The sequence below is a fragment of the Marmota monax genome, unplaced genomic scaffold (assembly GCF_021218885.2).
Source record: "Marmota monax isolate L192 unplaced genomic scaffold, Marmota_monax_Labrador192_F-V1.1 WCK01_AAM20220418_F8-fsc00004, whole genome shotgun sequence".
In the NCBI taxonomy this organism is placed as follows: Eukaryota; Metazoa; Chordata; class Mammalia; order Rodentia; family Sciuridae; genus Marmota; species Marmota monax.
The window spans coordinates 15,997,488-16,009,634 of NW_026692881.1; the positions used below are offsets into that span (position 1 = coordinate 15,997,488).

Here is a 12,147-nt window from a genome sequence, read left to right on the forward strand (position 1 = left end):
TGTACCCTGGAAGGTTCCTTCTCCCTGCAGCCCCTGTCTCTCCACTTCCTGATTTCTGGCCACCATGAGGTTAGAGCCCTCCCGCTCCATGCCCTCCCACCGTGATTTCTGCCTCAGCTGGCCATGGACTGACCCTCTGAAACTCTGAGCTCAAATATACTTTTCCTCCTGTAAGTTGTTCTGGTAGGTACTTTGGTAACAGTGAGGAAAGCTGACTAACCACAGAGGTGTTCGTTCTCCAATGGCATTTCCTTCGATTGTGTCTGAAACATCTGATGCCCTGTCCTCCTTTGGTTTTTGTAACTCCCACTTCTCCAACACTATAAATTTCCATTTTAAAAACTGCCTACACATGGCTGGGGATATAGCTCAGTTGGTAGAGTGCTTGCCTCACATGTATAAGGCCCTGGGTTCAATCCCCAGCGCCATAGGAAAAGAAAAAACAAAACCGCCTAGACAGTTGCTTCTCAGACTTCCACACCAATCAGTTGGGACTCTTGTTAAGCTAGATTTTTGATTTAGCAGGTAGGTCTGGGGCCTGCCTTTCCCACAAGGTCTCGGGTGATGGCAATGGCAATGCTGGTCTGGGGACTACATTTTGAGGAGCAAGGGCCCAGAAGACATCTAACTTGAAACACAACTCATCTTCTTTTTATAAACTTGCTCCCATCCCAATTACCACCTTTTTGCCAATGATTTCATTACTTTTTCAATTTCATATTCTTTATAGGGTGTTGCTTTTTTCCATTCTCAATCAGTTAAGAAAGATTTTTTTTTCCCTGCCTTTGGGCTTTTCTCCTTTGGAATTCTATTATTACCATTTAGCTCTTTTCTTATGCAGGCACTTTCTTTAAAAGAACTCACAGGAATTTGACCAGATTCATCAAGTCTATATCCTTAGATTTGAACCTCGAATCTCTCCAGTTTACCATGTGTCAGGCAATGTTCTAGCACTTTTTTTAATGGACAAAACAAATGTATAGGTGTCCAGCTACACCTAAAAATAATAAACATTTAAAAATTTTTCTACATGTTGATGAAAAGAATGTGCATTCTGTAGCTGTTGGGTGGAATAGCTGTACATGTCAGTTAAGTCCATTTGATCTTTACAATTATTTAACTCTGTTTCTTGACCTTTTTTGTCTGAATGATCTGTCCATTGATGAAAGGAGAATGTTGAAATCCCCCTCTATTGTACTGAAGCCTCTCTTTCCCGTTAGGTCTAATAGTTTGGTTTTATAAAATTGGTTATTCCAATATTAGGTTCATATAGATTTATAGTCATATCTTCTTGCTGAATCAATTCCTATATCATTTTAAAAAATATTTTTTAGTTGTAGTTGGACATGATATCTTTATTATTTATGTGGTCTGAGGATTGAACCCAGTGCCTCACACATGCAAGGCAGGTGCTATACCACTGAGCTACAGTCCCAGCCCTCCTACATCATTATATAGCGATTTATATAGTGATTTTCTTTGTCTCTTCTTACAGTTTTTGTCTTGATGGATGTAAGAATAGCTACTCCTACTAGCTTTTAAGTTCCCTTTGCTTGGAATGTATTTTTATCATTTCACTTTCAGATTGTGCATCTTTTCTTTTGAGGTGAGTTTCTTATAGGCAATGTGTTGTTTGGTTTCTTTTTTTTTTTTAATTCATTCAGTCAGTATATATCTTTTAATTGGAGACTTTGTCTATGTTCAAGGTTGTTATTCATAGGTAAGGACTTCTGCTATTGATTTTTTTTCTAGTTGTTTTGAATACTTTGTTGTTCTGCTGTTGTTCATCTTTATAATTTGATGGTTTATTGTATAGATAATGTTTGATTATTTTCTATTTCTCTTTTGTGTATCTTCTCTTTACAGGGACATAGCTTTTCTCATGCTTTCATGGTGGTAATTATCTTTCTCTTCTGGATGTAGGATTCCCTTAAGTATCTTTTGTAAGGCTGGTCTGGTTGTGATAAATTCTTTTTTTTTTTTTTCTTGGAAGGTCTTTAATTTTTCTTCATTTCTGAAGAACAACCTTGCTGGGCATAGTAATTTTGGTTGGCAGTTATTTCCTTTTAGGACTTGAATACTACATTCTACTTCCTACTGGCCTATAGGGTTCCTGCTGAAAAATCTGCTATTAGTTTATAGGGGACACCCTTAAATGGGACTTGCTGCTTTTCACATGTGGATTTTAGAATTTTTGTCTTTTACTTTTGACAGTTTAACTATAATATACTGTAGTGAAGATCTTTTCTGCCCATCTATTTGGGATCCTATAAGCTTCCTGTACCTGAGTTCCATATTTTCCCCAAGATTAGGGAAATTTTCTATTTCATTGAACTTCTATGCCCTCAACTTTTTTCTCTCTCCTTAAGGTATTCCATGAATATGAACATTTTTTAAAAGTGGTGTCAAAGATCTTGAATGCTCACTTCATTCTTCATTTCTTTCTTTTTTCTTGTCTCACTGGAATATTTCAAAAGATCTGTCTTCAAGTTCAGATATTTTTACTTCTGCTTGATCTAGTCTGTTGTTGAGGTTTTCAATTATATTTTTATTTAACTTATTGAGGTCTTCCACTTCTAAGATTTCTGTTTGAAACTTTTTCAAACTCTCTCTTCTGAATTTATCATTCATTTCCTACATTGTCTTCATAATTTTATTTAACTGTTTATCTATATTCCTGTGGATGTCATTTTCTTTATAATCATTCTTTTAAATTCTTTATCAAGCATCTCAGCCATTTCAATTTCTTTAGAATCTGTTGCTTAAAAGTTGTTATTCTCTTTTGGAAGTTTTCACTACCTCATTTTTTTATATTTCTTGTGCTTCTATTGAGATTTATGCATCTGGTGGATTAGATATCTCTGCCCCCTTTATGGGGGGGTCTTCTTAGCATGTAACTCTCTTGAATATGTATCATGGGGTATTGATTTCTTATGCAATGTTGACTTTCATTCTAGCTGGTCTCCTTCGCAGTCTCCCTGTAGCTTCTTTGGCTGTGATCATTGACTTTTGCACAGTGTATATCATGGCAAATCTGGAGAAACCCACTGCCTCTGTAGGCTGTGCAAAAGTTGGGTCTAGCAGTTCAGGTGGGTGTGGGGTTCTGTGGGCTGCTCCTCCATGGGAGCAGGTCCCTGTGAGTCAAGGTGGTTTCCATAGGCACTACTGATACTAGTTGTGCCACTAGCAAGGTCCTCTGGCACTGGTGGCCCAAATAGTGGTAGGGGGCCTGAAGCACTTGTCCTTTGACCAATCAGTGGTGTGGGCCCAGACTTCACATGGCGGAAGTGGTGGTAGGAATCACAGCACCTGCTCTGTGGTGCTGACACCCAGTTCTGACAGCAGTGCATAGTTAGACGAGGTTTGGGGTGACCATTAGTGGGAATCCAATAAGTCAGGTGGCAGCAGGAACTGTCCTATTTATCTCTGCCATATCAGTGATAGTGATTGCAGGACCTTGGCCAAAGCCAGGCAAAGTTCCTCTCGGGACCCTCTTTGCTCTGTGTGCCTGGGGATCAGGAAACAGCTAGAGCCATGAAGTTGCTTAAGGCTCCCTCAGCACAATGCTGTGGGCAGGGCAGCAGCAGTGACTGTAGCATTCTCTCCTTGCCCTGTCAGAAGCAAGTCTCTGAGCACCAATGCAAGGGGAAGAAGTGGTGGGAACTGTGTGAGTTTCTGCCTAGGGTCTTGGCCCTGGTATGAGTCCATGTGCTGCTGGCCACACTCCAAGTCTCAGAGGACAAGCTCTCTAATCTGCTGGCTCAAGGGGAGCACCCTCCATGTTCCTCTGTGTTGCAACACCTGTTCCCTACAATGGAGGTCACCCAGTGGACTTAGATGACACTCACTTCTGCTGAGCCAAATTGGGCTCATGAGGCAACGACTCTAAAGGCAGTGCAGTGGAATGTCTGGTATCCCAGAGACAGGAACGTGAAAGTGTTTCTGACCCCTAGAGTGGCCCAGTACCTCACTTCTTAAGATGATCCTGGCAGCTCACTGGCTGGGAGATGTTGGGAAATTCTTTTACAAAGCAAGGCTACTGTGCAGATTTCAGGTTATTTATCTAAGTGGGCTGCAGGCCGGTGAGGTGAAACTCCAGTAGCTAAGATTGCCAGCATCCACACTGATAAGAGTTTCTCAGATTCTCTTTCACACTTACCCTACAAAGGGGAGACTCCCCTTCCCCAGTTGTGGAGACAAGATGGCAAATAAATACCAAGGTATTTTGCTTCTCTTAGTATGCCATTATCTCAAGCCTCTGAATCTTATAAGGTTCTGGTTTCTTTCTTCCTGATTTTTGGTGTTCTTCCATGGTTACTTACCCTAAAATGCAGCTATACACCTATTATTTGGGCTCTTCTTTGTGGAGGAGGAAGTGAGTGTTAGAAAGTGTTGGGTGTCTCTGTTTAGCTGCCTTGAATCCCCTCTTTCATTTTTTTAATATTTACGTATGTGTATACATTTTCAATCTGTTAAATTAATCATTAGTCATTTTCCTGAAAATTTTTTTTTCTGATTTTTCTGAAGTTCACTGAATTATTTTAAAACAATTATTTTGTATTATGTCAGGCTATTCCTGCATGAATCAGCTTGGCAATAGGAAACAAGTAGAGAGGGATTTTGAACTGGAAAAAGGTTTCCTTTGAAAACATGCGTTCCTGATTGTTTTTGATCTTTGTGGCCATGCACTGGTGTCTGCACATTTGAAGAAGTAGAAATCTATCCCAGTCTTTGCAGACTGACTTTATTTGGGAAAGCCCCTCACGAGTCAGCCCATCCAGAACTTCTGGGCAGGCCATCTGGTATGGCAAATGAACAAGCTTGCTGCTGGAGTCCTCAGGCAGTCTAGCTTGATCTCTGTCAGCAGTCAGCCTGCCCTAGAACCTGGATCTGTGGGTGGGGCCTGGATCCTGGATCCACTGGGTGGACTTGTTAGTTGTATTCATGTTGGGAGCTTTGGAACATGGGTCTGCAAGAGGGCCAGAGCCTGTATCCATGGGGGCTGGCCTGAAGCCTGAATCCACAGGGCCTGACCTGGTGCTAGGGTGGGTCTTGAGTCTGTGGGGGCTGTCCAGGTGCTGAGGTGGGTCTGGTACCTAAATCCAAGGGGCTGATGACATATCATGTCTGCAGCCGGGATCTGTGGAGCCATCTTGAGTCCAAAGGGGGCAGACCTGGGCTCCACTGGTTCCATGGGTGCTAGTGCTGTGGTTGGAAGCAAAGTCTTGGTGCTCACTTCCCATTCTTTTCCCCAAGAAGAGGTATCTCCATGCTGTGCTGCTTGGGGCTGGGGAAAGGGGTGACATGGGTAATGTAAACTGACTTTTTATCTTCTTCATTGTGTCTTTTTCTTATTTCTGAGTTATATCCAGGTGCTATAAAATCTCACTTGGTTTCCTCAGTTCTTGTGAAGATATTTTCATGTGTGGAGAGTTATTCAAACTGTTTTTGTAGGGGGGTTAAATTATGTTTTGCGATTTCTATCTGGGTAAATTTGGTCACATTTCTTATCCTTTGAGCATCAATTTTGTCATTTCTACCTATCTTATAGCATTGTTGGGAGGAGTGAAATACAATAATAATAACACACACTTCCTGGCTTACTGAGTGGAAGATGTTTTGACCTCTGAGATCCTGATTGTAGAATATTTTCAGAATCTCTTGAGGATGTGATATTGTGTGCCATGGGATATTCCTTGAGATCAAGGAACACTGGCATCATATAGAATACAAAAATAGCTTTGTAATCACTCCCATCTCATATTTGGAGGGAGTTTGCATAGCTTGAACATTAGGCTTTTGTTTTGTTGCAATGTTATTAGGGATAACTGGGGCAGATGTAGACACAAAAAACTAAACTGAACTAAAAAACAAATGGGAGCAGAGATGGTGGGGGTGGGGGCGGGGGAGAAACTGAAGAGAATCTGCTTGGTAATAGGGAACTGAGTGGAGAGGGATTTTGAATTGGAAAATGTAAGAGGAAGAGTCAGACTGATGCTGGATGAAGGCGAAGTTTGGGGTCAAGAGATGTTTGAAGGATTTTTGTTGTTGTTTGAGTGGTACCGGGGGCTGAAGCCAGGGCCTCGCACATGTTTGCCAAGTGCTGTAGCACTGAGCTATGTCCTCAGCCCCTTTTAAAATTTTGTATTTTGAGATAGGGTCTAAGTTGCTTAGGTTGGCCTCAAACTTTCCATCCTCTTGCCTCAGACTCCCAAATAGCTGGGATTACGGTGTGCGCCACCATGCCCAGGACAATAATTTTTATAGGAAGTTTTGTTTTAAGACATGTAGGGTTATCCTCTCCTTCCACATCCCCAAGAAATTTGTAGTAACGGCCTCTACTACTCTTCACTGCCTTGAAGGGAGTTTTGTTTGTTAAGTAAAAGGTTTATTTGTTTTGATGCCCAGAGAGAGACAAAAGTCAAGAATGGTGCTGTTCACGAAGGCCTTGATCTCTTTGGCTTTCCTCCATCTGATCTGATCCTTTCACATTACTAGTCTTCTGGCAGATCAGTAGAGCTGGAGGACGGTGTGATGGTGAATGCTTTGGGTGGGGAGGATATTGTGGGAGTGACCACCAGCTAGTAATAACCAGCTCCTGGGTAAAACACTCTTCATGCAGGACTGTATTCTGAGTTTCTCTTCCTCAAAGCTTTAATTGAGTATAGAGTATAGGTAGAGGGACAGCCTCATGCTTTGTTTGATATGTTCAATTGAGTCAATGTTTAAGTCCTCTGCATAACTGCTTCCCATACTCATTATTTTCCTGTCCTTGTCTACACTTCCCCAAGCTGGAGATCTGGGAATGGCATATCCCAGAGCTTCCAGCCAACAGGTTCAGAAAAGATACAGAAGCCATTACTATTCCTCTAGCAAAGATGGGCAGGCATGAAGTCTTGAGCAAACATGAGTGTTTGGTGTTTTCCAGATGTTCTCCTATCAATTGTCTATACTGCAAATAGGTATAGAGTATCAACCTGCAGATACCAGCCTGCAGTCTGGGGCTGCTGGGGCTGCCTGGGGTAGGGGTTTTACTGGGTTGGAGTCTGAGGCAATGCTGTACTCACTTCCCTCTTTCCCCCACCAGAGGGCGTCTCTCTTTATGCCTTGCTGCCTGGGGCTGAGAGGGGTGGTGTAGTTAAGGTACAACTGCCCTTCCTACTCTCTTCAATATCTTTTATTTCTATACTATGCCCAGGTGCTGTGACATCTAACCTGGTTTCCTTAGCTCTTAAGAAGTCAATTTCAACAATTCACCATGCATGAAATGCCATTTCCCTGGGGGATGAGTGCTGGAAAATCCTACCCATCATCTTGCTGATGTCCTGATCTAGCATTCTGCAGTGTTGACTCACTCATTCCTTACCACAGCCCTCTGAGGTGGACAGTATTACTACCTCTACACTAGATGAGGAAACAATCGTGGGTTAGGCCAATTGCAAAAGTCAGGCAGCTATTAAGTGTCAAGACTCAGAGAGCCTGTGACCCACATTTAAACTCACCAGAATCTTGATGTGTGACTTTGGCAATTCAGAATGACCTCAACCACTTTCCTAGCTTATAAAATGAAAGAATGGTCTATAATGATTTATAAGCTTCTTTCCTTGTCTGCCTATGCAGTCACATTTTTTTAAAAATATATTTTATTTTTTGGTTTTAGGTGGACACAATATCTTTATTTTTATTTTTATGTGGTGCTGAGAATCAAACCCAGTGCCTCATGCATTCCAGGCAAGCGCCGCTACCACTTGAGCCACATCCCCAGCTCCTGCAGTCACATTTTCTATTGCTCAATATCAATGTCGAGCAGTGTAATCCCAGTTACTCGGGAGACTGAGGCAGAAGGATCACAAGTTCAAGGTCAGCCTGGCCAATTTAGTGAGATCCTGTCTCAAAAAAATAAAAAGGGCTGGGGTTGCAGCTCAGTGGTGGAGTGCTTGTCTAGCTTACAAGACTCCTGGGTTCAATTCCCGGTTGTAAGGAAGAAAAGCAAGTGAGGCAATTGCTTTGTCACTCTTCTGTCCTCAATCTCTCCGATACCACTCCTCCTCCTCTGCCCCCAACCTTGCCTGAACTGCTACTGTGTGACCTTGTTAATCTCTGTTGTATCTAGTATACCCAAACCTGAAATATTAGAAACATTTCATCCCTTAGGATTTCAGCTGGAGATTTCAGCTTTCCTATCCTGCTAGCGCTGACAGTAAAGGATGGCTTTAGGGAACCACCTGCAGCAACGGAAATTGTTGAACTATTTGACCAGATAAACTTGAGAAAAATGTTCAGCTTAAATATGGAAGGAAATCAAGAAAACATACTCATGGCCATTAGAAAAGCTTTTATTTAGAAAATAACTACTTAAATATAGACATCTCCAAATATAAACACTTTTCACAGGAGACCTTGCATTACTGCCTGACACCAGCAGATGCTGTGGCCAAGGAGTCCATGGGGTCTCCTGATTCACCAGGATTTTAAGGCCAAATGTGTGGTTGGAGGAGTAGTGGCTGTGAGGCTGTTTTTAATTCCTTTTCTTAAACAAATTTCAGTTTCAAATTCCAAGCTAGGCTTCGTATCTAGGGAAGATCTCAAGTACAGGGGCTCTGCTAAAACAGGATTTTTAGGGACAGATTATTAGGATAAGGGATTAGCAAGAATCTTCCTGTGACTGGGTGGCGGGGGGTCTTGACAGGCACTTTGGAATCTGTTTGACTTTCAATATTGTCTCTGAAGTATGGAGGTTAGTGGTGAAACTAATCTAGGATGAGCTACTTCTGGGACCGTGTATCCTGACTCCTAAGTCCCATGGACTGTCTTCTGCATCTGCAGATATAACCAAATGGTGGTAGTGTACTTTGAAGGAAAAAGGCACCTAATCTTCCTCCAGGCCTGACTGGTTTGAGATTAATATAGAACCAATACTTTTAATGGATGACTGGAGCTCTGACCCTGTTATTCTAGAGAATTCTATCGGTTACTCAGTATAGGGAGAGGTGGCCACGAGACTGCATACACAGATGCATCTAGCAAGGGAGGAACTTCCAGATGAAAGGAAAATAAAGACCTTTAATACTTATTGGTAGAAGAAAGCGGTTGAGTTTTGTATAACCAATTTCGGAACACAGTGAAATAAAACACTGTATTTTAGCGGCTTTGTAAATTGGGGGTATTTGTGTATGAAGAGAGACAGAAAATGTGTGCTAGACACTGGAGGTGTCTCGGAAGCGTTGAAACACCAGGCTCTGTGTAATCCTGACAAGCTCCTTGCCACCAGCAGAATCACAACCTAAAGGGGCTCAGAGAGCCTGGCTTTACTTCATCCAAGTCACAGCTTCAGGTCAGGTGATCGTGGAGCACGGGGCCACCCCAGACTCAGTAGGTTACAACCGATGCCAGCACAGCTTCCTGCATATACAGAACACTGGTCTTCTGACTGGAAATTTCTCACTTCCAAAGGCCGACCCCTGCACTTGCCTCTCTTCTCATGGTCACTGAATCACTGGCAAGCCCCAGGGTCCATTTCAAACTCTAGAAATTCTAGTGAGCATCAAGGTTTACAACCCAATCAAGGAGAACAAGACTTGTCTTGTGCCCTACCATGTCATGGCTAAGCAATGTGGCAGGGCCTGGGTCTTGGGCACAGGTGCCTCTTGGCGGCCCACCAGAACCTTTCAGCAGACTGAAAGCCAAGGCAGCAGGGTTGAGCGGCAGGCACACCAGGATCAGGTGTACTCGGCTTTGCGGATATAGTTGGATGGGACATAGCCTTTCTTCCCGTTAATTTCAGCTAACCACCACTCTGTATTGCCTGTGACATCTTTGAACTCCAGGATTCTGAGTCTCTGATTGGCTGACACACTCAACTCATTTGGGTTTCGTGCCTTGAAGGTGTAGACAGCAAAATAGACCTGTGCGGGGGGGAGAGCGTGAGTTAGAAATGGAGCGTGCTGTCCATGGAACGTGCTGGGGGTGGGCGGTGGGGGTGTTTCTGTAGCTGCATTTGGCTACTGAACACTTAAATGTGGCCAGTGAGACAGAGAATTGAATTTTTAATCTTAATTTTTAACTTTAGATTAATTTTTAACTTTAGATACATGGCTGGAGGATCCCATAGTGAACAGGGCAGATTCAAAGAAAATCAAAGAACTTAACCAGAGATCTCCCAGTTGTGAATCTGAAACAGCTTTTTTTTTTTTTTTTTCTTTAAAAAAAAAAAAGTGTGTTTAAAAAGTGCAAGATATGGGCTGGGGATGTGGCTCAAGCGGTAGCGCGCTCGCCTGGCATGCGTGCGGCCCGGGTTCGATCCTCAGTACCACATACAAACAGAGATGTTGTGTCCGCCGATAACTAAAAATAAATAAATAAATAAATTAAAAAAAAAAAAAGTGCAAGATATAAAGGCTCTACTCAAATTCACAAGACAGGGACAGGTCATTGCAAAAATAGGAAAAAAAAACTCAAGTAGTGCTGGAATTTCATTTCTAAATTCTACACATAAAATACTTTTTTTTTTTTGAACCATAAAAACAAAAGTAGGTTAAATAGCAAGCTTTATACAACATAAGAACAACTAGTAAGCTGGAAGAGCTTAGAACTGAAAGAGTGAAAAAAGGTTTCATTAGGACACCTTTTTACTGCCCAGTGATAGTTCTCAGGCACTCTCTGGACCCCTTTTGCTATCATAAAAGGTCTCAGTGGTAAGGCAGAGAGGTTCCTGCGAGCTGGGTAAGATCTGTGGGCTCTCGGATCACCCCCAGGTCTGGGCAGGCTTCTGCCTCCACGTCTCCTGTGCCCACTCCCACTGGGGTAACTTACCTGGTTGCCCTTTGCCTCACTGCTCTCTGGCTCTTCATTTCTATCTTCCAGAGCCTGGGCTGCTCGTGTACATCCTTTTACAAGGTCTCTACCTTGCCCATTTCGTCCTGGTACAGAGGAACCAACCACCTCTGGATACCTTGAGCTTCGGCAGCAGCTCCTCAGGGCGGCAGCAGGTTGGTTTATATCTCTGGCCGCATCGACAGAGTCCCCTGGCCTGGGCTGGCAGGTGGGGTCTGGATCTGAAGGGCACCTGGAAAGGCCACTCTCTGGACTGCTCAGGTTCAAGGATGCACTGAGAATTCCTTGGTCATACTCCTTCAACAAAGATGCATCTTGAGGCTGCTTTGGGCAAGGCCCAGATGTAAAGGACACGGCCATGCTGCTGGGGTTGAAGGTTAAGGTGCTGTTGCTATTCTGTCGTGGAAATCTTGGGGAGGAGCCACTGTGCTCTGACTCAGTGGAGGAGTGGCTGCCCACAGAGGCATCTGAGCGTCGAGCATTGTACGGCCTCAAGAAGGAGCTGTACACAAAGCCTTTGGTGACTGCAGATGTAGCAGAAGGCAGAGGGAGGCAAAAAGCAGGGAACAAACAGTGAGAAACTGGTTTAAAAGCTAGGTTGATGGTAGCAACAAAATAAGATGCCTAGTGACAAAACAGACCAGAATATTCAATCCCAGGATCCAAGGGGCATGGATAGAATGAAAAGCTATGGCTACCTGTCAATTCATTCTTGTCACAATCTTATAACAGGAGTAATAGGAGGCCTGTGGACAATGGAGAGGCTAGTAATTAAAAAATGCTGGGCTTGGTGGCACATGCCTATAATTCCAGCAGCTTTTGGGAGGCTGAAGCAGGAGGACTGAGTTCAAAACCAGCCTCAGCAACTTAGTGAGGCCCTAAGCAATTAAAAAAAAAAAAAAAAAAAAAGACTGGGAATGTGGCTGTGGTTAAGTGCCCCTGGGTAAAACCCCTGTACCAAACACACACACACACAAAACAAAACATAAAAACCCAAAAACAAAACTACATGTTTGAGACTGGGCATACAAAGAATTTAGTAGATCATCTAGACCATGGCTAAGGAAAAGACTCTGCAGAGTGTATGTTCAATAATACTACGTGTGGCAAAGATGGATCTGAAGACCATCCTTGTGTTGAGGAGCTCCTCATACAAGACCTCATTACAAGTTCGAAGCCAGCCTCAGCAACTTAACAAAACACTACCTCAAAATAAAAAACTAAAAAAGGCTGGGGATATAGTAGAGAGCACCCCTGAGTTCAATCCCCAATACCATTAAAAAAAAAAAAGAAATGATTTGGGATACTGTGAGT

General features: G+C 42.9%; 1 protein-coding gene across 3 annotated transcripts in view; it reads right to left on the reverse strand.

The window, feature by feature from the left end:
* Nucleotides 1-8,320: 8,320 nt before the first annotated feature.
* Dnmbp (dynamin binding protein) overlaps nucleotides 8,321-12,147 on the reverse strand; it is a 96,317-nt gene continuing 92,490 nt past the window's right edge. For all 3 annotated transcript variants that reach the window (XM_046450048.2, XM_046450049.2, XM_046450050.2), the window contains 2 exons: nucleotides 10,813-11,357; nucleotides 8,321-9,905 (listed from right to left, as the gene is read on the reverse strand). In XM_046450048.2, coding sequence (XP_046306004.1) covers nucleotides 9,720-9,905; nucleotides 10,813-11,357 — 731 coding nt within the window. In that variant the 3' untranslated portion in view covers nucleotides 8,321-9,719. The remainder of the gene's footprint in view (nucleotides 9,906-10,812; nucleotides 11,358-12,147) is intronic.